At 45.1% G+C, this 24,733-nt stretch overlaps 1 protein-coding gene across 4 annotated transcripts in view; it reads right to left on the bottom strand.

Moving 5' to 3' along the window:
- LOC127585070 (voltage-dependent P/Q-type calcium channel subunit alpha-1A-like) overlaps positions 1–24,733 on the bottom strand; it is a 486,564-nt gene that overhangs the window by 83,383 nt on the left and 378,448 nt on the right. For all 4 annotated transcript variants that reach the window (XM_052042225.1, XM_052042224.1, XM_052042223.1 and 1 more), the window contains 4 exons: positions 22,248–22,449; positions 15,997–16,161; positions 10,685–10,795; positions 9,651–9,734 (listed from right to left, as the gene is read on the bottom strand). In XM_052042225.1, the coding sequence (XP_051898185.1) occupies positions 9,651–9,734; positions 10,685–10,795; positions 15,997–16,161; positions 22,248–22,449 (562 nt within the window). The remainder of the gene's footprint in view (positions 1–9,650; positions 9,735–10,684; positions 10,796–15,996; positions 16,162–22,247; positions 22,450–24,733) is intronic.

Here is a 24,733-nt window from a genome sequence, read left to right on the forward strand (position 1 = left end):
AGGGATCCAAGGCAAATTGGCAAACTGGATCCAAAATTGGGTTAGTAATATTAGTTGTGATTGGAAGTCTATGACCAGTGGGGTGCCACTGGGATTGGTGCTGGGTCCCTTGCTGTTTATTATGTGCATCAATGACTTAGATATCAATGTAAGCAATATGATTAGTAAGTTCACAGATGACAATAAACTTGGTGATGTTGTCGATAGTGAGGAGGGTAGTCCTGGGCTACAGAATGATACGCATCGGCTGGGAAGTTGGACAGGGCAACGGAAGATGGAATTTAATCCTGATAAGTGGGAGGTGATGCATTTTGGAGGAGTCAAATATGGAGTAGGCCTATATCCGGAATGTAGGGCCCTAGGGAGTATTGAGGAAAAAAGAGACCTTGGTGTACAAGATCCCAGATCCCAGAACATGGCCGCATAGGTAGATAAGGTGGTGAAGAAAGAATATGGGATGTTTGACTTCATGAGTCAGAGCATGGAATACAAGTGCAGGGCGGTCTTGGTACAACGTTATGAAACATTGGTTGGAACACAGCTGGAATATTGCATGCAGTTCTGGTCACCATATTACAGGAAGGACATGATTGCACTGGAGAGGGTGCAGAGGATGTTGCCTGGGATGGAGTGTTTCAGTTATGAGGAGAGACTGGAGAGGCTGGGTTTGGAGCAGAGGATGCTGAGGGGGGAACTGACAGAGGTCTACAAAATTATGAGAGGCAGCGATAGGGTGGATGGTAAGATATTCTCCCCATGGCAGAACTGTCTGAGACCAGAGGACAATGGTTTAAGGTGAGGGGGAAGAGGTTTAAATGGGATTTGAGGAAGAACTTTATTCACACAAAGAATGGTTGGAATCTGGAACACACTGCCTTTGGCGATGCTGGAAGTGGGTATTCTCACAACATTGAAGAAGCATCCAGATGAGCACGTGCACAGTAGGTTACAGACTAAGTGCTGGTAAATAGGATTAGTATAGATAGGACTTGACGGTCAGCATAAACATGGTGGGCTGAAGGTCCTGTTTCTCTGTTTGACACAATGACTATCATTCTGCTCTCAGTTGCAAAACGTTGGCATTCTACATCTGGAAGCTTTGTTTTGCCAAATATTGACTAAAATTGCCATTGAAAGAACATTAGTTCTGTGGCCACTCAGAGCTGGACTGAGATTCAAAAATTCCCGGGTTTATTTTGTGCAGGGCCATCCCTTATATGTTGGATTCAACTCTGATCTTAGAGGTTAAAAACTGGTACTAACCCATGACTCAATACAGTCCTTTCCTTGCATATACAATAAGCTCATTCAAAGAATAATGTCATTATCCAACATTATTTGTCCATTTTAATTTGTTAATAGATTGCACATAATTCAGAGCTGCTAGTCTGTTCCGGTATATTGCATTTTGTAATGAAGGATTCTTATCCATCGTCCATGGATACTTCATTAGATAAGGTGGAAACAGCAGGCTAATCAGACACATGCACAAGACTTATACACCCAGTAGCAGGGGAAGAGTCCAAAGCAGGGAGTGGAGTCCACTGGCTAGAAGGGGAAACACAAACCAAAGGATTTTTTGATTCTAAAGGTTTCAACAGCCATCCATCTCAAAAAACACCTGTGAATGACATAACACAAATCCAGTGTCGTTGGTTCTGCTTCTTGACTTGTAACGTAATCGCTGCCCTTCCTAACGTTCTGTTGGCTTTGTTGTAATCCCATTTATTCCTTGTAGTGCTTCCCACTGCCAATGGCCAAATCCCCTTACTCATGAGGGCAAATCTTTGACATGGTTAGGAAATTAGATGAGCAATCAGCAGAAAGAAGGGTTCATGGACAGGTACACAAGTGGGAAAGGTCTGACTTGTGGAGTCACTCTATCAATGGGCGCAGAGAGGCACTTATCTAAGTATGCCAGAGACACAAATACAGGTGACAGGGTAAGCGGTTTGCACAGAAGCATTAAACTAGAGATGTTAATAGACAATGAAAGGGGAAAAAAGCTGTGGTAAGAGGATTTTAATAAAGGGAAGTCTGAGATCATCCATTTTGGATCTAAGTAAGATACAATTTCTGAGTGGTGAGAAGCAGGAAGCAGGGGCAGGGCAGAGTGGGCTTCCATGGACACAGACCTTTAAAACTAAATCTATAACTCCCCAGTTAAAGTAGAGAGGGAAGGGTACTAAGTTAGGCAATTAAGCTCAGATATTGTGTGGGTCTGGAACTCACTGCCTGAAAGAGTGGTCGAAGCAGTAAAAACAAGTACACAGATGAGCAGTTGATGTGCCGTAGTCTACAAAACTACAGAGTAAAAAATAGGAACAGGGATTAGGCTGGAAGGTTCTATTTTGGCCGGACTAAACGGCCTCCTTCTGTGCCTTAAATTTCCAAGATTCTGTGTTAGTTCACAAGTTCAGTTACTTCCTCACAGAAAAGGTACAGGGAGTTCGAGGGACTGAATGGGTTCCCTCCATTGTCCCAGGTAATTCCATCACCTATATTATTGCCACAAATCAAGTCTCGTTGCTTTTTATGTATTCCCATTGGCTGCAGACAGGCCATGACGGACCAAACGGCCTGTAGTGATTCCATGATTCTACACCACAGCTCTTTGCATCATCCTGCACCTATAATATTCTCCCTTAGCTTAATGTGTATTTTCATCATTGAAGGTCAATACCCCTCCAATGCTGATTCTGTTACTGTATGCTGGATAGGTTGGATTAGTATTTAATAAATTATAATAAATATCTACTTTATTTATAAACCTAAGTGCTGCATGGAGCACCTCTCTATCCATGTATGAACGCCAAAATCATACTCTGGGAAATAATAGTGAGATTTATATTATTCAAGAGAATGAGCTGAATTGGCTTTATTATTTTGTAGCCTTAGTATATAATTTCTGATTTTTAAAAAAATAATTTTCTTTTATTTTGCCGCAGCGTTCCCAGGACCTGGGTCAAGGAAGGTGGGGCAACCCCACTTGGGGAGGGAACAGGTCAGAATGCCAGCATGGTATTAGCATTACTCCATCTCTTCCTGAACAACTTGTACAGATTCCTGTCGATCCATGAAATGTCTGCTTGGGATGGGGTGGCACAGTGGTGCAGCTCGTCGAGCTGCTGCCTCAGAGCTTCAGTGATCTGGATTCAATCCTGACCCCGGGGGCTGTCTGAATTGTTGAATTCCTTCACCCATGTTCACCATCACTTCTCTCCTGAGCAGCAGTTTTTATCAAAAACTGCTCCTAGAAACCTAACTTACTCGTCACCTCTCTGGTTGCTAGAGTCATAGAGAGATACAGCATAGAAACAGGCCCTTCAGCCCACCGGGTCTATGCTAACCATCAACCCATTGTATTCTCCCCATCAACTCCCCCCAGATTCTACCTCTCACTTACTCACTCAGGGAAATATTGCAGTGGTCAATTAATTCACTTTTTTTTGGGCTGCGGGAGGAAACCGGAGCACCCAGAGGAAAGCTTCACAGGGAGAACGTGCAAACTCCACGCAGACAGCACCCGAGGTCAGGATTGAACCTGGGTCGCCGGAGCTGTGAGGCAGCGGCTCTACCCGCTGCGCCACTGGGCCTCTCCTCGATATGCCTTGACTTCAAGCTTCCTTTCTGCTGTCCACTCTCCTCCATAGCTGTGACCTCTTCCAGCCCTACAAGCCTCCAAGAAGTCTGTGCTTCTCAGATTCCTCTTATGAAACCTCATATTCCGTCTTGGGAGTCTCCAACCTGACGGCATGAACATCGATTTCTCTAACTTCCGGTAATCACTCCCCCGTTTTCCCTTCCCCTCTCTTTGTTTTACCTCAATTCTGTGGCCCCCTCACCCCTTCTCTTTCTCCTCCCCCGCTCTCACGACGTGCCCATCACCTTCGTCTGGTTCCTCACCTCCTTCCCTTCATTCCATGGTCTACTGTCCTCTCCGACCGGATTGCTCCTTCTTCAGCCCTCTGCCTGCTCCACCTATCACCTCTCAGCTTCTTACATTACTCGATTTCATCCCCCCTCCCCACCCACCTACCTTCCCCCTCTCACCTGGACTCACCTATTACCTGCCTGTGTGTGCTCCTCCTCCCCCCTCCCCCACCCTCCCAAACCTTCTTATTCTAGCTTCTGCCCTCTTCCTTTCCAGTCCTGATGAAGGGTCTCGACCTGAAAAGTCGACTGCTTATTTCCCTTCACAGATGCTGCCTGACCTGCTGAGTTCCTCGCATTTTGTGTGTGTTGCTCCAGATTCCACCGCCTGCAGAATCTCTGGTGTGAATTCTCCACCGTTTGGGTTTCCCACTTCCTTTGACGATTACACTTTCAAACTGACCACAAATCATATGGTAATGTGGCAGATCGAACCTCAGGGCTGCCTTTTATCAGATCCGGTCCATCAGTTGTATTAACGATGCACTGATTTTCTGACTATTCATTTGGGGAAACAGAAAGTGGGTCAACAACATGATGAATGGTGACATCTGAGCAAATTCATCGCCCCATCACCGGCTGACTAGAGAGCACCGGAACAGCAAGAAGAAATTTCCTCTCACTCTTCTTTGAGCGCAGCCCCCCCCCCCCCATCTGAGGAAAGGCCTTGCATTTCCATAGCGCCTTTCACATCCCCTTCAGGATGTCTTTACAGCCAATGAAGTACTTTTGAAATGTAGTCACTGCCTGTAATAACCAATTTGAGCACAGCTACGTGACAATGACGCCTCAGTGACAGTGAAAGAGAAAAATTAGGCCCCGGCTGTCGGGAGAATCTCCCTGGTCTTTCTGAAAATAACGCTAGCTTAAGTTCACTTGAGAGGGCAGCGGGACCTTGGTTTAACGTTACATCCCAAATGCGGTACCTTTGGGAATGTGAGCTCTCAGCTCACTGTACCGAGTTCTCTCTGGAGCGAGACTTGAACTCAACCTTTGAACTGGGTGGAGCGGGTGCAGTCCACTGATGCACAACACTCTGTATTACTGTGGACATTTCTATTATAAATAGTCCAATAATTTTGGCATAATGTTTCTGCTCTTCTTACTAAGCCCTCCTGTGGTCCCATCTTTTGTGTCTCTGGGTCCCATTCCCACCGCCTTCCACCTCACATTATCATCCCTTCTGTCAAACACCCTGCTCTCCACCCCGTCACCGATCTTACCCTTGACTTTCTCCTCCCCTCCCCTCTGCAACTGTAATTTTTCCCAGTTCTGCTGAAAGGCCGTTGACCTGAAACGTCACCTCTTTTTCTCTCTGCTCAGACATTGCATGAACGGCTGTTTTCATTTCTGATCTTATCTTTGAACTCTCGTAAGGCGACTAGTCAGGGGAATTTTGAACTGTGGATTCTACTGGAATCTACTGACATCATGTTAGTCAGTATATTCAGCGGAAAGTAAAATTGATCCGATCAATGATTTTATGTGCTGCTTCAAGCGGTTGTGAATTGGGTAACTGAACTATAACACCAAGCAAGCCCCTGGGACAATATTGTTCTTGAGTGGTGAAATAAAAGCCTTCTTTCACTGTTTTACAATGCATTGGCTCGAATATTGCATCGAGCATATTGATAAAGCTGACAGTTGTCACTGGTACTATTGAAGAAACAAGGTAACGCTGCATCAGCCAATGCGTTGGTGGCAATGCAGGCCCACCTTTCATGGCAAACAGTCAAAGTTAATTCTCTGAGGAAACAAGAGATAACGTGAAGAGCAAACAGAAGCTGCAGTGACGTCTCCTGATGAAGGCAAGGTAATTTCCACAGGAACAAAGCAGTGAGTGGAGGATAGTTTCTGTGCATGAAATCAGTCTCAGTCACTTAAGGCTGCAAAGGTTGCCAAGTCTGATTGTCAGTGAAAGTGCTCCATCCTCTCCCCTCTGCCTGGCTTTAGGAGCAGGTAAACTGGAAAGAAACTTTACCCGTTTGCTTATTTGCACTTAATCTCAGAAATGCAGAAGCTGCAGTCTGTGTTGTATAACTGGGGGAATCTTCTAGAATGGAGGAATTAATAGAGTGCAAAGGTATGTTTGGAGATGGAGCATAAGGCATCTGGGCAAGGTAGAGTGCCAAAGATGGCAAGGGTCCCTTTCATACAACAATCTCATTGTAATGATCAAAGCAGTTCATCAAAGGTGTACAAAATAGGAAGCAAAAATACATGTCCTGTAAAGTTTGTTCATCTTGCCTTTGAGACCTTAAGGTGTAATGTGTAGATACAACCATGGTCTTGCTTTGTCTAGACTTTTCATTGCCAAGGTCAAGGCAAAACTAATTCTCTACGTTTTGGAAGCGTAGGGCAGACGTGAGGAGTCCAAAGCCATGCCAAAAAACCATGCCAAGGTAGTAACAGCAAGTCCCAATTCAGCATTGCGTGCCATGCCAAGGGTACTTAGTTTGTGAATGCATTAGGCTCAAAAAGTTACAAACCAACCGTGGTCTATATGTAGATGTTGTTGATGGATGATTGGAATTGGATTGCATTGGGATTGATTTGCAACCAGTTTTAAAATTAGTTGGCATGGACACACAGACGGATACATGGATGGACACATGAATTTCATAGTGCATTTTGATTGGATGAGTTATTTCAGAAGGCGTTGCGCCAATAAAGCACAGATTAAAGACAGCATGTGAAAAGATAAGACAAGATAAAAAGTCAATCATTATAGGTATCTCACTTTCTTTCGCTGGCAATGATCTATATCAAAATACAATAGCAATAGACTGATACAGACAGGAATGGTTCACAAGTGTTGGTTAGGGAAGCACACTCTTCCTTGTGCATGGTTTGCACCTTTAGTTTGGGCTTGTGATATTAGTACTATTTGTACAAAAAGAGTCCATTTGCAGTTTTGAAGTAAAACAATGCAACATGGTCAAAAGTAATGGGAAAAATTCCCAGTGTAAAACTCAGGATTGATAAAACAGGATCCAAAAATAAGCATAAAGGCTAAATGAATAACACTCCCACACGAGGAGCTGGGTACATTTGGCTTGCTCTGTTCACTTGCATTCAGTTGATCTCTCTCAATAGTACAGGAGGTCAAAGTGTAACGCACACTCTGGGTCTGACCAGGCTTGAGCAAAGCAAGAACTAATCCCCAAAATGCTTCCCAGTTTCCGTCTGCTTCCTGGCAGTTGAACCAATCCATCACTATGTAGCAGTGATCATCAGGCATGCAGAGAAAAGTTCACATTGAATATTTTCCCATTCACCATTTTCACACACACTTTTCAAAGGGGCACCTGAAATAAACAAATAGCAAACACCCTCTTCATGATTATGGAGCCAAACTTATTTCAGCACTGTATAAGCACAACATCATCCTAAAAATAATAACCATTGACTCTTCCCTCTCCTGAACATTTTGTCATTAAGTCATGACCCCTTTAAATATAAGTGTTCTAAGACTTCCAAGTCTACCAGTAAAAGATGAGAAAATTAGGATAATATGTTAGATCGATCCGTAACATCACATCAAACTATTTTCACATCTGTCATCGTTCTGTGTTGGGCAGAAACTTTAGTTTCTCCCATCATTGTTCAGTTATCCAGGGATCTCATTTTCCATCCACACCTTTCGTAACATCACAACTATACAGGTTAGATTGACATTTAAGAGAGACAGCAACAGGGGATATGCACATTTCCCTTTCATTTATGCCATTGTGGCAACTTCATCCCTGGGAGAGTTGGCATCAGGGAGGATGGAGGTCTGAGGCAACGTGGAGAAGGGTTGGGAGAGGGCGGATGTAAGAGCTCGAGGCACAAGGCATCGGTTGGGAAGGGGAGGCACTATATAGTCTGGAGCAACCTGGAGGGGTGGTCTTGGCCTATGAGACTCTGGGAAGCCTTGTGAACCACTTAAAGCCTCTTTGAAAGTTTTTGGTAACTACATAAGCTTTGTAAAGGAAGATCAGAAATTTGATGGACAAAGCCCCTAAAATAAGAATGACTGAGTTAACACTGGTATATCCGGTAACCTTAGAGCAGAACAGGTGCAGTGGATGCTGTGGGTTGACAGTTGGTTGACAACATTCAGGCTGGTCAGCTGAGCCATTTCGGCCTCTCGACCAATTGTGACTCATTGTGCACGTAGTTTGGAGAACACAAACTTTTCCCCAGGGTAGAAATGATGAATGCTTGAGGGCATAGCTTTAAGGTGAGAGGGAGAATGTTTAAAGGGGAGTGTGCAGGGCAAGTTTTTGTTTTACAAAGAGTGGTAGGTGCCTGGAATGGGCTGCCAGAGGTGGTAGTGGAGGCAGATGCAATACTGGTGTCCAAGAGGCTTTTAGACAGGCACATGAATATGCAGGGAATGGAGGGATGTGGATCACGTGCTGGGAGAAGGGACTAGTTTAATTTGGCATCATACTCAGCACAGACATGGTGGGCAGAAAGGCCTGTTCCTGGGCTGTACTGTTCTATGTAACCCATGATGCTCCATTTGTTCATCCATAGGTGGACCTTCTAAGTCCTGTATGAATGCAGTTCATTGCAGCCCAATACTGACAGTGCCGGGAGAAGCCCAGAAACTTGATGGTTGAGTGTGTGACCAAACGTTTTGCTCTTGGATGGATCTCACTCCATCAACGTTTGGTGTCCAGATTCCCTGCTGAAGATCTGGGCAGGAAATGGCATCAGAATACGAGTTGACTGCCACATAATCCCAGATCAGGTCTGGGCGGGAGGCTGTGTTGAGATCTGCAAGAAGGTTAGAGTCCACTGGGGGGGTGGGGGGTGTGATTTGGTATGTGGATGTGGTCAGGGGTAAGACACATTCTCTCATAAGCTTCAGCAAGCACATTGATAATGACTTGGAGATCAGCCTCTAAATGTACACAAGGGGTGTCTGCATAATCTGTTTATTGGAGGTTGGAGTGACCTTGGTTCTTGGAGGCAATGTGGGTTGAACAGGTTTCCATTTGTCCTGTAGATTAGCTCCATTCCAGCAGAAACCTGGTTGGGAGTTGAGGTGCAAACTTGTGGCAGGGAAGATTGAGAAAGGCCTGTGTAACGATGAGCTGATTACAAGAGTCTGGCTGTGAAGCCAGTCCCCTCCTGCCTGAATGATTAGGCTGTGAAGCCCCCCTGCTGACCGATTAAGCATGCTGCGTGCCTTAAACATTCTTCCGACGGGATTCTGCGCACAAACACTGATGAGAACACAATTATGCAATGGGGACAGATGGAGGTGCTCTGAGGATTGTAAAAACGTCTATGAATCACCAATAGAGACATAAGAAACTGCAGATGCTGGAATCTGGAGCAACAGACAATCTGGTGGAGGAACTCAGCCGGTCAAGCAGGGTTTTGACCTGAAACGTTGATAATTCCTTTCCCCCCCACACAAATGCTGCTCGACCCGCTGAGTTCCTCCAGCAGATTGTTTGTTGCTTATGAATCACCAACAAGCTGACTCCTTATTACGGCAGTAGAGAATGTACGGACTTAAATCTCACTACTTTTGGAGGGCCATGTGAATCACATGTTAAGCATATGTGCTTGTCCTTAATGTTCTCATTGATGATGGGAAGGAGGGGTTGTCATCTCCCTGCTGCCCCTTTTAACCCTCTGCATATCCCTACAGCAGAGATGTGGCCATTGTTGATTAACTGCTGCGTTCAAAACAAATGCTTTTGATCTGCACTTACCCAAAACTCTGTCACCAATATATCAGTGACACTGCCCAGGACTGTGACAAAATCAAATACATTCCAAGCATCCTGAAAATAGTTCTGTGGAGCAGAAAGCAACAACGTTAGCAATGGTGAGTTTTCAAGCAATGTTCTTCCTTTTCCCGGCTGTGTTACAGGAATCATCGAGCGGTCTAGATGGAGCATTTATTTCTCATGTGTTACCTCCAACAACGAGTGTTGGATCATAGTTGGGAAAAACAAAGTGTGGCAGCCTAGTTAGAAGCTGCCTTCAAACCAACAAGTTCCTGTGCACACTGCCCAGCACTAGATGGTGATCAGGAGGTGCCAGTTTTGAGTGACTTTTTCTTCCTCCCTTCCCGAGCCCAGAATTCCTGACCTACACTGGCTCCTGGTTAAGCAGTGTCTCAGTTTTAAAATTCTCTTCCCGGCCCTCAAATCCCTCCATGATCTCCAATCCTCATGAGATAGCCACACTTTTGTAAGTCTCCCCTATCCACGGACATGCCTTCAGGTCTGGAATACCTTCCTTAAATCTCTCCATTCCTCTACCTCCTTGTCCAAACTTTGGGTCACCTGCACCAATACGGGGCTGAGCAACTATCTTTGATGGATGACGCTCCTGGGGAACACCCTGGAACATTTTTATTATGTTAAAGGTGCTACATCAATGCAGGTCACTTTTGTTGGTGCCTTACATTAAGTGCTATCCAGAACTAGGTCAAACCATTCAGTAGAATGATACAGCTGACTGCCATGTTATTTAGCTGAGGAAGTGAATCATCAATTGCTGACTAGTCACCAACTTTGGTTTTGGTTTTATTATGACTGATAAGTGCATGCATCTAAGCATTGAGTTAAGGCAGAATTGTCCCTGGTTGCGATACGGCCATTGGCAAACAGAGCATCAACATTTACATCACCTCACACATGATGAATAGTCGCCTAGTTGAGGTGGTTGAGGGTTACTGAGCCCTTGTCAGGAGAAGGGAACCAATGCAATTGATATAAGACTCACGGCATATACTCACCAGAATTCCAAAGGCAATAATCTTCAGAATACATTCACATGAAAACAAAATGGTGAACACCATATTGAGATACTTGAGAACATCGTCATAAGATTGTGGTTGATCGGAAAACTAAAATAAGGAAAAGAGAGTTTGGTTACTTATTCCATACTTGAGGCACTCTGGTTATTCCACCTGTCGGACCCATTACCTGTCACTTAAGAATGATATACACTGATTCCAAGGGAATAGGAAGACCCAATTTTACGAGTAAAACTTAACCTAGCTTTTCCCAAAAAATTGGAAGTACCTTGGTGTCCAACACCGCCCACTTATTCCTGATAAATAGGAATGCTCTCTGCTTGAGTAACTGCTTGAGGCAAACTGTAAGAACGTAAGAAACTGGAGCAGTAGCTGGCCATTCGGCCCCCTGAGTCTGCTCCATTCAATAAGGTCACAGTTGACCCCGTGCCTCATCCACTTTCCCACCAATCCCTGGATCCTCTGATTCCCTTCCTGTCCAAAAATCTACTGACTTCAGCCTGAGATCCAAAGCCCCTGGGGTAGAGAATTCCAAAGATCCACAGTACTCTGAGGGAAGAAATCTCAGACCTAAATGGCCAACCCCTTTCCTTTGCTATCACCCATGATTTCATAGAACCGAGCCAAAGGAAACAGCATCTATCCTGTCAATCCCACTGTTTTAGTGAGGCACCCCTCATTCTTCTGAACTTTGGTGAACACAGGCTCATCTAGTCAATCCCCTTGCATGGATCAACCTCCTCATTCCTGGAATCAATCCAGTGAACCTTCTCTGCACTGCCTCCAAATATTTCCTTCCTTAACCAAGGAGCAAAAGAGTTACCCCGAAACTCCAAGTGTGTATCACCACAATCTAGCACAGATCGCAACAAGGCTACCTTCCACCCGCTTGCAACAAACGACATACCGGTTACTTTCCCAGATTCAATTAATTGCAAAAACATTGCCCAGCATTACTCACCCCTTAAAATGTCTCAAAACCAACCCCTCACCTTAATCACCCCGACAAATTTCCATGCAACTTTAAAAAACATTGATTAAAATTCCTTTGAGTGGTTTTCTCCAGTGGAAGTACAGGATTAATTGCTGACCAGAAGCAAAATCCCTACAAGGATATGACTATTAATCACAGTTGTTTTTGGTACTGCCAGAAGCAACCTGTCATATAATTTATCAGACCGTGTATCCTGCAGTACACTGCATCTCTATGCTGTTGTTAATACTTCCTCCACAACACTGTAGACTGCAGTCCACTGCTGAAGCCCTCATCTCATTCACATCTTTTGTTGTATCCAGACTTGGCTATTCCACCACACCCCTGGCTGGGCTGCCCTGCCCTGCCCATTCCTGGCATACACTTGAGGCTGTTCAAAACTTGCTGCCCATATCCTAACTCACAGTGTCCCATTCACCCTTCACTGCTGTACTCCCTGACCCACACTGGGTTCCCGGTTAAGCAACATCAATGTTTTCAAATTCTCAGCTTTCAGACCCCTCCATGGTCTCGCTCTCCCTCCCTTCTTCTGTAATCCCTGCACATGGAGTATTGGGTACAGTTTTGGTTGTAGGAACTGTTATAGGAAAGACATCATGAAGCTGGGAAGAGCGCAGAGAAGATTTACGAGGATGTTACCAGGATTCGAGGGCCTGGGTTATAGGGAGAGGTTGGGCTGGCTGGGATTTTATTCATTGGAGTGTAGGAGACCTTATGGAGGTGTACAACATCATGAGGGGCATAGATAGGGTGAGCGCACACAGCCTTTTTCCCACGGAAAGGGAATCAAGAATTAGAGGGCATAGGTTTAAGGTGAGAGGGGAAAGATTTAAAAGGGATCTGAGGGGAAACTTCTTCATGCAGAGGGTGGTGAGTGTATGGAACGAGCTGCCAGAGGAAGTGGTTGAGGCAGGCACAATAGCAACATTTAAAAGACACTTGGATAGATCCATGGATAGGAGGGGTTTAGAAGGATATGGGCCCATTGCAGGTACATGGCACTAGCTCAGATGGGCATCTTGGTTGGCATGAGTTTTCAAGCAATGTTCTTCCTCTTCCCAGCAGTGCTACAGGAATCATTGAGCATCTGGATGGAACATTTATTTCTTCCATACTACCTCAAACAACGAGTTGGGCAGAAGGACTGTGTATTACTCTATTATTCTCCACGATCTCTGCACTCTATTTCCGGCCTCTTATTCATCCCTGAAGTTAATCGCTCCGCCACTGGTGACCACTTCATCAGCTGCCAATGTCCTGAGCTCTGGAATTCACTCCCTAACACTCTGTTCCTTTAAGCTGCTCCTCTTTGACCAAGTTTTGGTCACCTGCCCTAACTCCTCCTTATGCGTCAATGACTGTTGGATAACCAGAGATGTAGCTTGCGGTGTTCTTGCTGCACTTTAAACATGGTATAGATAGAAGTCATTGTTGCTGGTTTGGGCAGACTGTTATATGATGCTGTGATCTTGGACTCAAGTCTCTGATATGTGGATTTTCAAGCATCCACAATGACCCATGTGGGCTTAAAATAGTGCAACTCACTTTAACTAACAATCTCACCACCTTCAGCAAAAGACCTCTACATCTCTCCGCAATGTCCTGGCTTCAGAAGTCATTCAAAAGTGGACTGGGAAAGTTTTAGACCCCAACATAGACAAAGTAATTGAGAGGAAGATACAACAGGAGTACATTCACAAAGGAGCAAGATCCACTGTGAGGTCAAGACAGGATACAGATAAATAAGGAAATAGGTGAGGCATCATCTGCCTTCATGTGGGAAGATGCAATGGGTTCTCCAGAACCAAGCAATATAGGGGAAAAAAAAGTATTGGAGGAGATAACAGGACTGAAAACTAGGGAAGTTCTCAAAGAGTTTGCTGTAAATATTGTGGCTGCATTGGTGGAGATCTTCCAAAATTTCCTAGATTCTGGAATGGTCCCAGTGGAAGGTAGCAAACATGTGCAAGAAGGGAGGGAGGGAGAAATCAAGGAGATATGGACCAGTTGGCTTGACGATGGCAGAAACCATAAATAAGGAAGTGCCCACAGGGCACCAAGAAAATCACAATGTGATTGGGCAGAGTCAAAGTTGCTTTCTGAAGTGAAGACATGTTTGACAAATCTAGTGGAGTTTTCTGATGGTAGATAAGGAGGAGCTAGTGTATGCATGTATCTGAGTTTTCAAAAGCCATTTGAAAGATCTAATAAAATTTTGTTACATAAAATACTGATCTGGGATTTGGGAGGGTGGTTCACATATTAAGATTGGTTAAAGAAAACAGAGAATAGGAGTAAATAGGCTGTTTTCAGATTGGCAGACTATTAGCACAGGAATCAGTGCTGGCCTCAGCAACACAGAATCGATATTAACGATTTGGATAAGAGGACATAATGGGATGTACCAAGGCTTGCTGGAGAGTGCAAAACTGGGTGGAAAAGTGACCAGAGCACAATGAACTTCAGAGGGACACTGAGAGAAGCAAATAAACACTTAGTTGTTACAGAGTCATAGAGACATAAAGCATGGAAACAGGCCCTTCGGCCCAACTGGTCCGTGCCAACCAAGATGCCCATCCAATCTTCTAAACCTTTCCTATCCATCTACCTGTCTAAATGTCTTAAATGTTGAATGTGGGAAAATGTGAATTTATTCCCATTGGTAGGAAATATAGAAAAATATTTTTAGAAATGATAATCAGAAAACCGTGGAACACAGTGGGACTTGAGTTTCCTTGTAAAGAGGACACAGAAAGGTAACCTACAGATAAAGCAAGGAATTGGAGAGGCAGATGGTACGTTGGATTTCATTGCTGGAGAGCTGGAGCAGAAAAGCAAGGATGTGGTCGGCATGAACTCGTTGGGTCGAAGGGCCTGTATCCATGCTGTATTGCTCTATGACTCTATAAGGAAGCCTTGCTGCAATTATAGAGGGTTTCGGTAAGGCCATACCTGGAGCACTGTGTCTGTGTACCAAAGGAAAGATACACATGTCCTCGAGGCAGCAGAGTGTAGAGTTCCTAAACTAATTTCTGGGACAAGGGGTTGTCTTATGAGGAGGGATTGAGCAGAGAGGACCTACACCTACTGGTGAATAGAAAAATGAGGGATAATTTTACCCAGATAAAAAAGGGAAAATCAAAAAAAATCCTTGCAGGTCCTGGAAATCTAAAGTAAAAACAGAAAATGCTGGAAATATTCAGCAGGTTGGGCCATATGTGTGGGAGGAGAAACAGTCTGAGGGCCCTTCATAATGAATCAAAAATTGGCCAGGACCCCTGTTCTTCTTTAAGGCAGTGTTATGGGATCATTTATATCCACTAAGGGTATGGACATGGCCTCATCTGAACAGCAGCACACTCAGTCCGGATTTTTGACAACAAGGTGTGATACACTTTATACTGTTGACCAGGTACAGTATGTTAGCGTCGTAGAGAATTACAGCACAGAAACAGGTTGTTCAGCCCACTGAGTCTGTGCCAACCATCAACCATCCATTTACACCAATCCTACATTAATTCCAATCTCCCCACATTCCACTAACTCCCCAGATTCTACCGCACTAGGGGCAATTTCGTGGCTCATTTACCTGCTGATCCACATGTCCTTGGTATGTGGAAGGAAACTGGGCCCAACACATTGATGCAATCACGAAGAAGGCATGCCAGTGGCTCTACTTCGTTAGGACTTTGCCGCAAAACAACAAGTTTCATGTCATATAAGTCAGTGATAATAAATCTGATTCTGATTCTGGAATCCACGTGGTCACAGGGAGAGCATGCAAACTCCACACACACACACACACACACACACACACACACACACACACACACACACACACACACACACACACACACACACACACACACACACACACACACACACACACACACAGGATTGAACCCTGGTCACCAGTGGTGTGAGGCAGTGACTCTACTAGCTACGCCACTGTGTCGCTACAACTGGGCTTCCAAATAATTCAATGTTCCAGGTGCAACCCATCTGAGATAAACTGGTCTCTTTACCTCTTTAGGAGCTTATGTAGCGAGCTGGCAAGGATTGATAGTGTGCATGAACGGCTTAATGGACAAGACGTGCCTTTTGTGCACCCAGTAAATGTAATGGTGGGGGACATTTTGTGGGTCCAAATTACTGGAGGAGCACCAACAGAATCATCGACAACCACCCCTGCCCCCAGTAGATGATGCTCCTTTGGAAGTGACATTCTCCTGGATAAGCACACCAAGAGGTGGGAGAGAACTGGAGTGCGAATGGCAAGAAAGTTCTATGCACTGACCTTCATCATAAGCACCACAGTGTTGAGGGCAATCATAGCCATGATTGTGTACTCAAACGGAGGTGACACCACAAACTGCCACATCTTGTACTGAAAGGTCTGTTTGTTCTGTGGCATATGTCGTGTCAAGGGTTTGGCACTGATAGCGAAATCGATGCAGGCTCTCTGCAAGAGAACAAATGACAATTCAGCAGGAGCAGGCAATCTACAAACTATTAAAAATGAATACAGCAAATACCAGGCTAACCTCTGTAGGTGCCGGGAAGCTCCACGCATTAGAGACACCAGAGACTGCAGATGCTTCCAGAGCGTTTAAATGGGAGGAAAGAACAGCAGCAGCTTCTTAAAGCAGGGATGCTGCAAATGGTGACACCACAGCAAAATCCAGTCCTCAAAATTGAGTGAAATCAAATTTCTAAGCAAGCATGTCCTTTCTGATCAGGATAATGAGCATCTGCAGTCTCATGTGTCTCCAGGGTAATGAGTGGGGCTGAACACAAAACGCTGGAGGAACTCAGCGGGTCAGGCAGCATCTATGGAGGGAAATGAACAGGCAATGTTTCAGGTCGAGACCTTTCATCAGGACTCAAGATTCCAAATGAAAGGTCTCGACCTGAAACGTCGACTGTCCATCTTCCTCCTTAGATGCTCCCTGACTCGCTGAGTTCCTCCAGGTGTATTGTGTTCAGCCCCACTCATTACCCTGGAGACACATGAGACTGCAGATGCTCATTACCCTGATCAGAAAGGACATGCTTGCTTAGAAATTTGATTTCATTCAATTTTGAGGACTGGATTTTGCTGTGGTGTCACCATTTGCGGCATCCCTGCTTTAAGAAGCTGCCGCTGTTCTTTCCTCCCGTTTAAACGCTCTGGAAGCTGAGCTATGCACTCGCAGGTGGCTTCTTCTGTCAGCTCTTCGTTGCCACACTGTCTGCACACTTGCACTGCCTGGATTCTCCACCACTCCCTGATAGTAGCTGCACAAGTTGATAGGTGGTAAAGAAGGCTTGTGGCATGTTTGCCTTCATTAGTCGGGACACTTGAGTTCAAGAGTCAGCAAGTTACATTGCAGCTTTATAAAGCTCTGGTTAAGCCCATCTGGAGTATCACTTTCAATTCTGGTTGTCCCATTGTAGGAAGGGTGTGGAGGCTTTGGAGAGGGTGCAGAAGAGGTTTACCAGGATGCTGTCTGGATTAGAGGGCAGGTGCTATAATGAGAGGTTGGAGAAACTTGGGTTGTTTTCTCTGGAGCAGTGGAGGCTGAGGGGAGACCTGATAGAATGTTATAAAGTTATGAGAAGCATAAATAAAGTAGATAGCCGGTATCATTTTCCCAGGATCGAAATGTCTAATACTAGAGGGCATGCATTTGAGGTAAAGGGGGAAGTTCAAAGGAGATGTGTGGGGCTAGTTTTTTTACACAGAGACTGGTGGGTGCCTGAAACGGGCTGCCGGGGGTGGTGGTGGAGGCAAATAAGATAGAGGCTTTTAAGAGGCTCTTAGATGGACACATGAATATGTAGATAATGGAGGGTTCATGTTCAGGCAGCAGAGATTAGTTTAATTAGGAGTCATTAGTTTAATTGGTTCAGCACAACATTGTGGACCGAAGGGTCTGTTCCTGTGCTGTACTGTTGTATGTTCTCCGGTCCAAGATCTCTCCCCATGGTCGGAGGAGTGCGGGAAATTGGGGAAGAGAGGAAATTGAGGAGGGGTTAAACAATGCTATGTTATGTGGTCTTCCACACTATAGGGCAGTAAGGTTAGGCTTCATATGCTGCAGTCTTGTAAGGGCTGCTTGTTTGCAAAAGGCAGCACATCAAAATCAATGTGGGGGAGTCAGCGAAGATGGAAATAATGTCCCAGCAAGGTTCCCCGAGTCACCCATGGCCCCCGACCTTTTGCTCCTTGTTTAACTGTGAATGAAGCATCATGTTGTCGATCATGACCTTTGGATCCAGTTACCTAATTAAATGAATCCTTTCTGGTTGAACATGGTCCATATCCCTCCATTCCCTGAGGTGGCCGCCTTGCCTGTTGATGTGCTGATGCAGATGGAATACGACTGGGAAATGCCAGTCCCAAAGGCATTGCACATGGTAGGTTAATTGGCTGCTGTAAAGTCTCCCTATTGGCTGGTAGGAGAATCAGTGTGGAGGTATATGAGGAAGATATGAGGGAGAATGAGTTACAGGGGAATAAGTGGAGGAGTGGGATTGGTGGGACTGCTGTGAGCTGGTGTAGACTTGATGTCAGAAGAAAACCCAATAAGAGAATCTGATAGGAAGTTGATGGCCCAATTTCCCCATGGGTGAGACTTCAACAGGAAATGGGCACAAAGTCTTTACAACCCGTGCAAGACACTTTCTGCAGGATTTACGCATTCACAGAAAGCACGAATGGGTATTAATGCAGGTGGGAACATTAAAACGAGCAACAATTTTCCCCGTTGAGCAGTAGGAGAGAATTCTTTCCACAGTTACCGGCACCAGAGCTGCTCTGCATTGTAACTTAGCTTCAGTAATCAGTGCTATTGAAATCAATGGAAAATGTCGTAAGTTGTGTAAAACCCATTGCTGCTACACAGCCTGTTGAACCTGAGTGAATGAGGTCTAATTCCCCCTTCTTGTTGATAACCAACTCTCACACAGAAACAGCATTGGATCCAGCAGCCTAGTAATAACAAAGAAACCAGTTACACTATTCAAGACTGGCATAACATTTAATTAAAAATGAAATTAGTTACCTGACAGAAAATATAAATGAAGAGTATTCAGTAAGTTTAAGCAAAGCCAATCATGGTCTCTGGGAAATCTTCCAGACGCATTAGGGAAACCAACCTCCCCTCCTTGGACTCTGTCTTTACCTCTCGCTGTCTTGGTGAAGCAGCCGGCATAATCAAAGACCCCACCCACCCGGGACATTCTCTCTTCTCTCCTCTTCCATCAGGTAGAAGATACAGGAGCCTGAGGGCACGTACCACCAGACTTGAGGACAGCTTCTACCCCACTGTGATAAGACTATTGAACAGTTCCTTTATACAATGAGATGGACTCTGACCTCATGATCTACCTTGTTGTGACCTCACCTTATTGCACTGCACTTTCTCTGCAGCTGTGACACTTTACTCTGTTATTGTTTTTACCTGTACTACATCAATGCACTCTGTACTGACTCAATGTAACTGCACTGTGTAATGAATTGACCTGTACAATCGGTTTGTAAGACAAGCTTTTCACTGTACCTCAGTACAAGTGATAATAATAAACCAATACCAATATCAATACCAATAAGCTCTGCTTTTGTGCTTTATCACATTGTTCCAATGTCCTCCCGGCCTGCTCCCAAACATGAAGTGATCTGCTGGTCTGTCCTGACTCACACTGAGCCCATTCTCCATCACTCCCCATGCATGCTAATGGGCATTCGATCACAGGTAAGCAAGAAAATGATGTTGAGAATTCTCTTCAAATCTCTTCATGAAGATTGTCCCGATGAATGGTCTCGACCCATAATGTCAACTGTTTATTTCTCCCCATAGACGCTGCCTGACCTGCTGAGTTCCTCCAGCGTCGTGTGTGTTTATTTAAAATGTGTTCTTTGGGAGAATTGAAATGGTACAGTTGCTGAAGTATTTTATGGACAGCTGTATATGGTGACAGCTGTGCCCCTGTGCAGCGTACACAACGCCAGGTAGTTCTCTCTCAATCATGCCCGCTGCACACAATATTATTAGTGACTGAGATTGATGTTTTGTGCATAATTTATCTACAACTATCCTCCACCCATTGCATCTCTCCGGAGAAAAATACAGTGAGTAGGTAGAGGGATTGCAAAGGTTTGGAAGGTTATGGGCTAAATGCTGGCAAATGGGTATCTTGGTCGGCATGGACCAGTTGGACCAAAGGGCCTGCCTCTGTGCTGCATAACTCTAGAGGACAGTGATAGATATGCTATATCTGTATAATAGATATTTTTCTGGGAAAAATTGAAATTGAAATATTCCCCTGACTTTCCAGGATGTTGTCAGGCCCCTGCAGTGCCCAGCAATTAACTGAAGTTATTGCTGTCACTATCCAAACCTTGTGTTGTCCCTAACAATCAAGTTCTGTCCCTCTCTCACCCCTTCATTCTCTCCATGTGAAACCACCCAGGCCACTCATGGTGGGTTTTGCGTTGGAAAGATTGCAATGTCTTTCTGGGTGGGAAGGTTGGGTAAAGTTCCTCACCCTCACTGAACAAGTGAAATGACTTTGAAGACCAGTCTTTAAGTGTTAACTGCATTAACTACAGAGTGCTGGACTCTGCCAGTTCCATCACGGGCACAGCTCTCCCCACCATCGAGGCCATCTACAACGGTCTCAGAAAGGTGACATCCATCATCAGGGACCCCCACCATCCGGGTCATGCCCTCTTCTTGATGCTGCCATCAGGCAGGAGGTACAGGAGCCTGAAGACCCCAAACCTCGAGGTTCAACAACAGCTTCTTCCCCACTGCCGTCAGGTTCTTGAACCGACCTGAAAAACCCCAACACTACCTCGGACTACAATCTTGCACTAGTGTTTAATTTACACGTGTGTATGTTATGTATAATTTATGTTAATTTAGTTTTATGTTAACTTATATTCGTCTTTGTCTTGTAACGTACCGTGCTGCTGCTGCAAAAAGCTAATTCTCATGGCATGTATACCCTGTGTATGTGTGCCCATGACAACAATAAACTTGAACTTCAGGCTCGTCTTCCCACACATCTTGGAGGGAAATATAAAGGTGAGGGTCATATGTGGGCACCCACGAGCACACAAAGTAATATTAACACTTAAGGTGGTTCACAAAGGTGCAGTGGCCCACAGAGATAAGGCAAAGTGAGGGCTGGGTGTAATAAAGTCATTAACTCCATAATCCCACATTGAAGCCTTCAGTAATTATCGATTCAGCAAATCTGATGGCTGTTCGGGCACTAGTCCAGATGAAGGATATCAAGGCCTCCCGGATCCCAGGTCCCTACCAAATACTGAAAGGCCTGGATAGAGTGGACGTGGAGAGGATGTTTCCATTAATAGGAGAGTCCAGGATCCGAGGGCACAGCTTCAGAGTAAAGGGACTGAGATGAGGAGGAATTTCTCCAGCCAGAGGGCGGTGAATCTGTGGAATCTGTCGCCACAGAGGGCTGTGGAGGTCAAGTCGTCTGCTGTATTTAAGGCAGAGATTGAGGGGTTCTTGATTGGTAAAGGGGTTAAAGGTTATGGGGAGAAGGCAAGAGAATGGGGTTGAAAAATAAATCAGCCATGATTGAATGGTGGAGCAGACTCAATGGGCCGAATGGCCTAATTCTGCTCCTGAATCTTATAGTCTTATGGATATTTATGGTCTTAGCCTAACCTCAGCATCGTATTATTTGGTTAGGAATAGATTCCAAGTAAAATCCTTCACTTGTGACCCAAGAGGATGCATCCCACAACATTTCCCTCTGGGATTCCTCTTAATATATATGCATTTGCAGTATCCACTGGCAACACTATGTTGGTCAATGAACTGGAAGCAGGGGCCGGGGATTCATCTGTGCTCAATGTCGTAAACTGTACCACAACGAAAGGCAACTTACTCAGGAAACAGTCCAACTGAAGAGCAGGGAAAACAGAACAAAAGCAACTCCTGATAAAAACGAGGTAATTACTCCAGAAAAATGCAGAGAACAATTATGCTTGAAAAAATCTCTCAGTTACTAACAGCAGTGTGCTAACCAAGTATGATTGGCAGGGAATTACCCAGTTTCTCTATGGTCCCCAGGGCAGGCACGGTAGTGTAGCAGTTAGTGTAATGTTATTACAGCACCAACGACCCGGGTTCAATTCCGGCCGCTGTCTGTAAGGAGTTTGTACGTTCTCCCCGTGTGTCTGTGTGGGTTTCCTTCGGGTGCTCTGGTTTCCTCCCACATTCCAAAGACATACAGGTTAGGACGTTGCGGGCATGCTATGCTGGCGCCGGAAGCGTGGCGACACTTGCGGGCTGCCCCCAAGACACTCTACGCAAAAGATGTATTTCATTGTGTGTTTCGACGTACATGTGATTAATAAAGATACCTTATCTTATCTTACACAATTGTCACCATGTGCATCTATTCATGCTTAAGGTACTGTACATTTGCCACCCGGTGGTTGATATCCTTGACATTAATACAATTAATTTCTGTCCACTCTACAATGACTTGCAAACACTTCACTGCCATGTTGGGCAAACCTCATACCTCATTTTTCTCCAGGCTGCAGTCTTCCATCATTTTATCCCCCTGTTCTTGAAATGTGATGATGATCAAGGCCACAAAGATATTCACAAAGAAGAAAGGGAAGACCACAAAATAGACGACGTAAAAAATAGACATCTCCATCCTGTAGCCGGGGCTGGGTCCTTGGTTCTCGTAAGTAGCGTCCACCGAGTGTTTCAGCACGCTGTAGAGAAAAGGAGGGTTCATGAGGACATCGGAGCAGGAGTAGGCTGTTCGGCCCCTCAAGCCTGTTCTGACATTGGTGGTGCCATTCATTATGAAGACTAGGTTTAGCTAAATTACACCGCTTCCCTTAAACCTCTGCTGCCTGACTGAGATGCCTGAAGATAACTCTTATTCAAAACAATTTGCAATGAGTGACTTGGTTTCGGCTTTCTCGAGAGATGTCTTTCCTTTTGGGAGGAGTGAAGCTACACTGGAGACAAGAGGAGGCCTTGAAGACCCCGATGATCCTGCTGATATTGAGCGAGATCGTGGATATTCCGCAGCCAAACCACAATGTTGCCTTTTCTCTGTGAATACATTTCAAGGGTGGCAGGTTAACTTGCCCCAAGTGTGGGTGGCTGTCAGAAAAACTAAGAGGAATTGGTAGCCAGGTGACAGAGAATAGGTTACACAGAAAGAAATGGGAGATTGGGACTGCTAGCTGACCTAGTCATGATGGGCTGAATGGCCTTCTTCTTTGAAATAACATGAAAATATGACATTTCATTAACAAAAATCCATCAATCTGAGATTGACAATTGACCCAGAATGATGGACTGTTCACGGAAGGGAGTTCCAAACCTCTACCACGCTCCGTGTGTGGAAGAGTTTCTGAACCTCACTCCTGAAAGGGCAGGCTCAAACCTTTAGACTCTGCCCCCATTCACAGACTCCTGATGATCAGCAACAGTTTCTCTCCATCTGCCTTCTTAATGTCTTGAAACCAACCACCCCCTAAGCTGCTCACTTCTATGTAGCCCTAATTTCTGCTCTTTTTCCTCTATCTTTGGAGTGATCCTTCACTGCTCTCCCTACAAGGCCAATACATCCTTCCTGAAGTGTGTTGCCCGGAGTTTCTCCCAATGCTCTGGGTATGATCCAACCAGGGCTCCGTATCACTGCAACACAGTCGGGCTTGTCCGTGGTCATAGTATTTATCCCAGATTCTGCATTTAATGCATGCATTCATATGTTAATATAATTTACAGTTGTCATGTTTGTAATGTACTGTGCTGTTGCTGCAAAAAGCTAATTTTCATGGCACTTATACCCTGGGTATGAATGACCATGACAATAACTTTGAACTTGAACATCAAGTATTGCAAAGTCACATCTGCAAACTGTTTCGGCAAACATTCTTTTGCCCTGAACTTGTCAGCAAAGTGTACAGATGGCCCAATCTACATACCCCTCACAATATACCTCTGTGGGCCATACTAAACCAATGTTTCATTCCCAGTCTCCCCACACTCCTTGCTGAACAAGGTGGCTAAAGTCGATTAAAGGTGCATTGCTGGGATGGTGTAGACCTGCGTCTCACCCGCAATCTAATGGCAGATCTTTACCTTTAATGTTTAGCAATCCCAAACGCATGGTTTTAGTGTCACTGGCCATAAGGTCCACGTGAATTCAGAAGCTGACCTTATCTCTGCAGTTCCAAAGGATAGCTTTTTATTAGCAGATAACTAGACCAGCCTTGTAAAAGCAGTGCCTCAGAGGCTGGGTATCCTGAGGACAAACTCACCTCCTGACGCTCCAAAGCCTCAACACTTTGTCTCCAGGTGGAATGCCTGGATGAGAAGCTGGGCATCAGTGAGGACAAAGGCGCCTGGTTTATTGGCTTGCCTTCTACCACCCTGGACGTTCCCTCCCTCCATCACCAGGACATGGGATTGGCAAAGGCTCTTTTGTTGCTGGGTGTAAGTCCAGCAACTCCCTACCCGATGGCACAGTGAGTGTACGTTAAGGAGGAGATTTCTGGAGCCCTAATGGACATTTTTGGATCAGATGACCAGAGGATAGCAAACGTTGTCCCTTTATTTGAAAAGGGCAGCAGGGATAAGCCAGATAACTATAGGCCAGTGAGTTTTACATCAGTGGTATTGGAAAATAATTTGAAGGGACAGGATTTGTCTTCAGCAAAAAGGAGCAGAGGGATCTTGGGGTGCACATCCATAGATCCCTTAAGGTTGCTGCGCAGGTCGATAGGGTTGTTAAGAAGGCGTATGGTGTGTTGGCCTTCATTAGTCAGGGTACTGAGTTCAAGAGCCATGAGGCTCTATAGAACTCTGGTTAGACCACACTTGGAGTATTGTGTTCAGTTCTGGTCGCCTCATTCTTGGAAGGATGTGGAAGCTTTAGAGAGGGTGCAGAGGAGATTTACCAGGATGCTGCCTGGATTGGAGAGCATGTCTTATGAGGATAGGGTGAGTGAGCTCGGGCTTTTCTCTTTGGAGAGAAGG

Source organism: Pristis pectinata, chromosome 31 (genome assembly GCF_009764475.1).
Source record: "Pristis pectinata isolate sPriPec2 chromosome 31, sPriPec2.1.pri, whole genome shotgun sequence".
Classification (NCBI taxonomy): Eukaryota; Metazoa; Chordata; class Chondrichthyes; order Rhinopristiformes; family Pristidae; genus Pristis; species Pristis pectinata.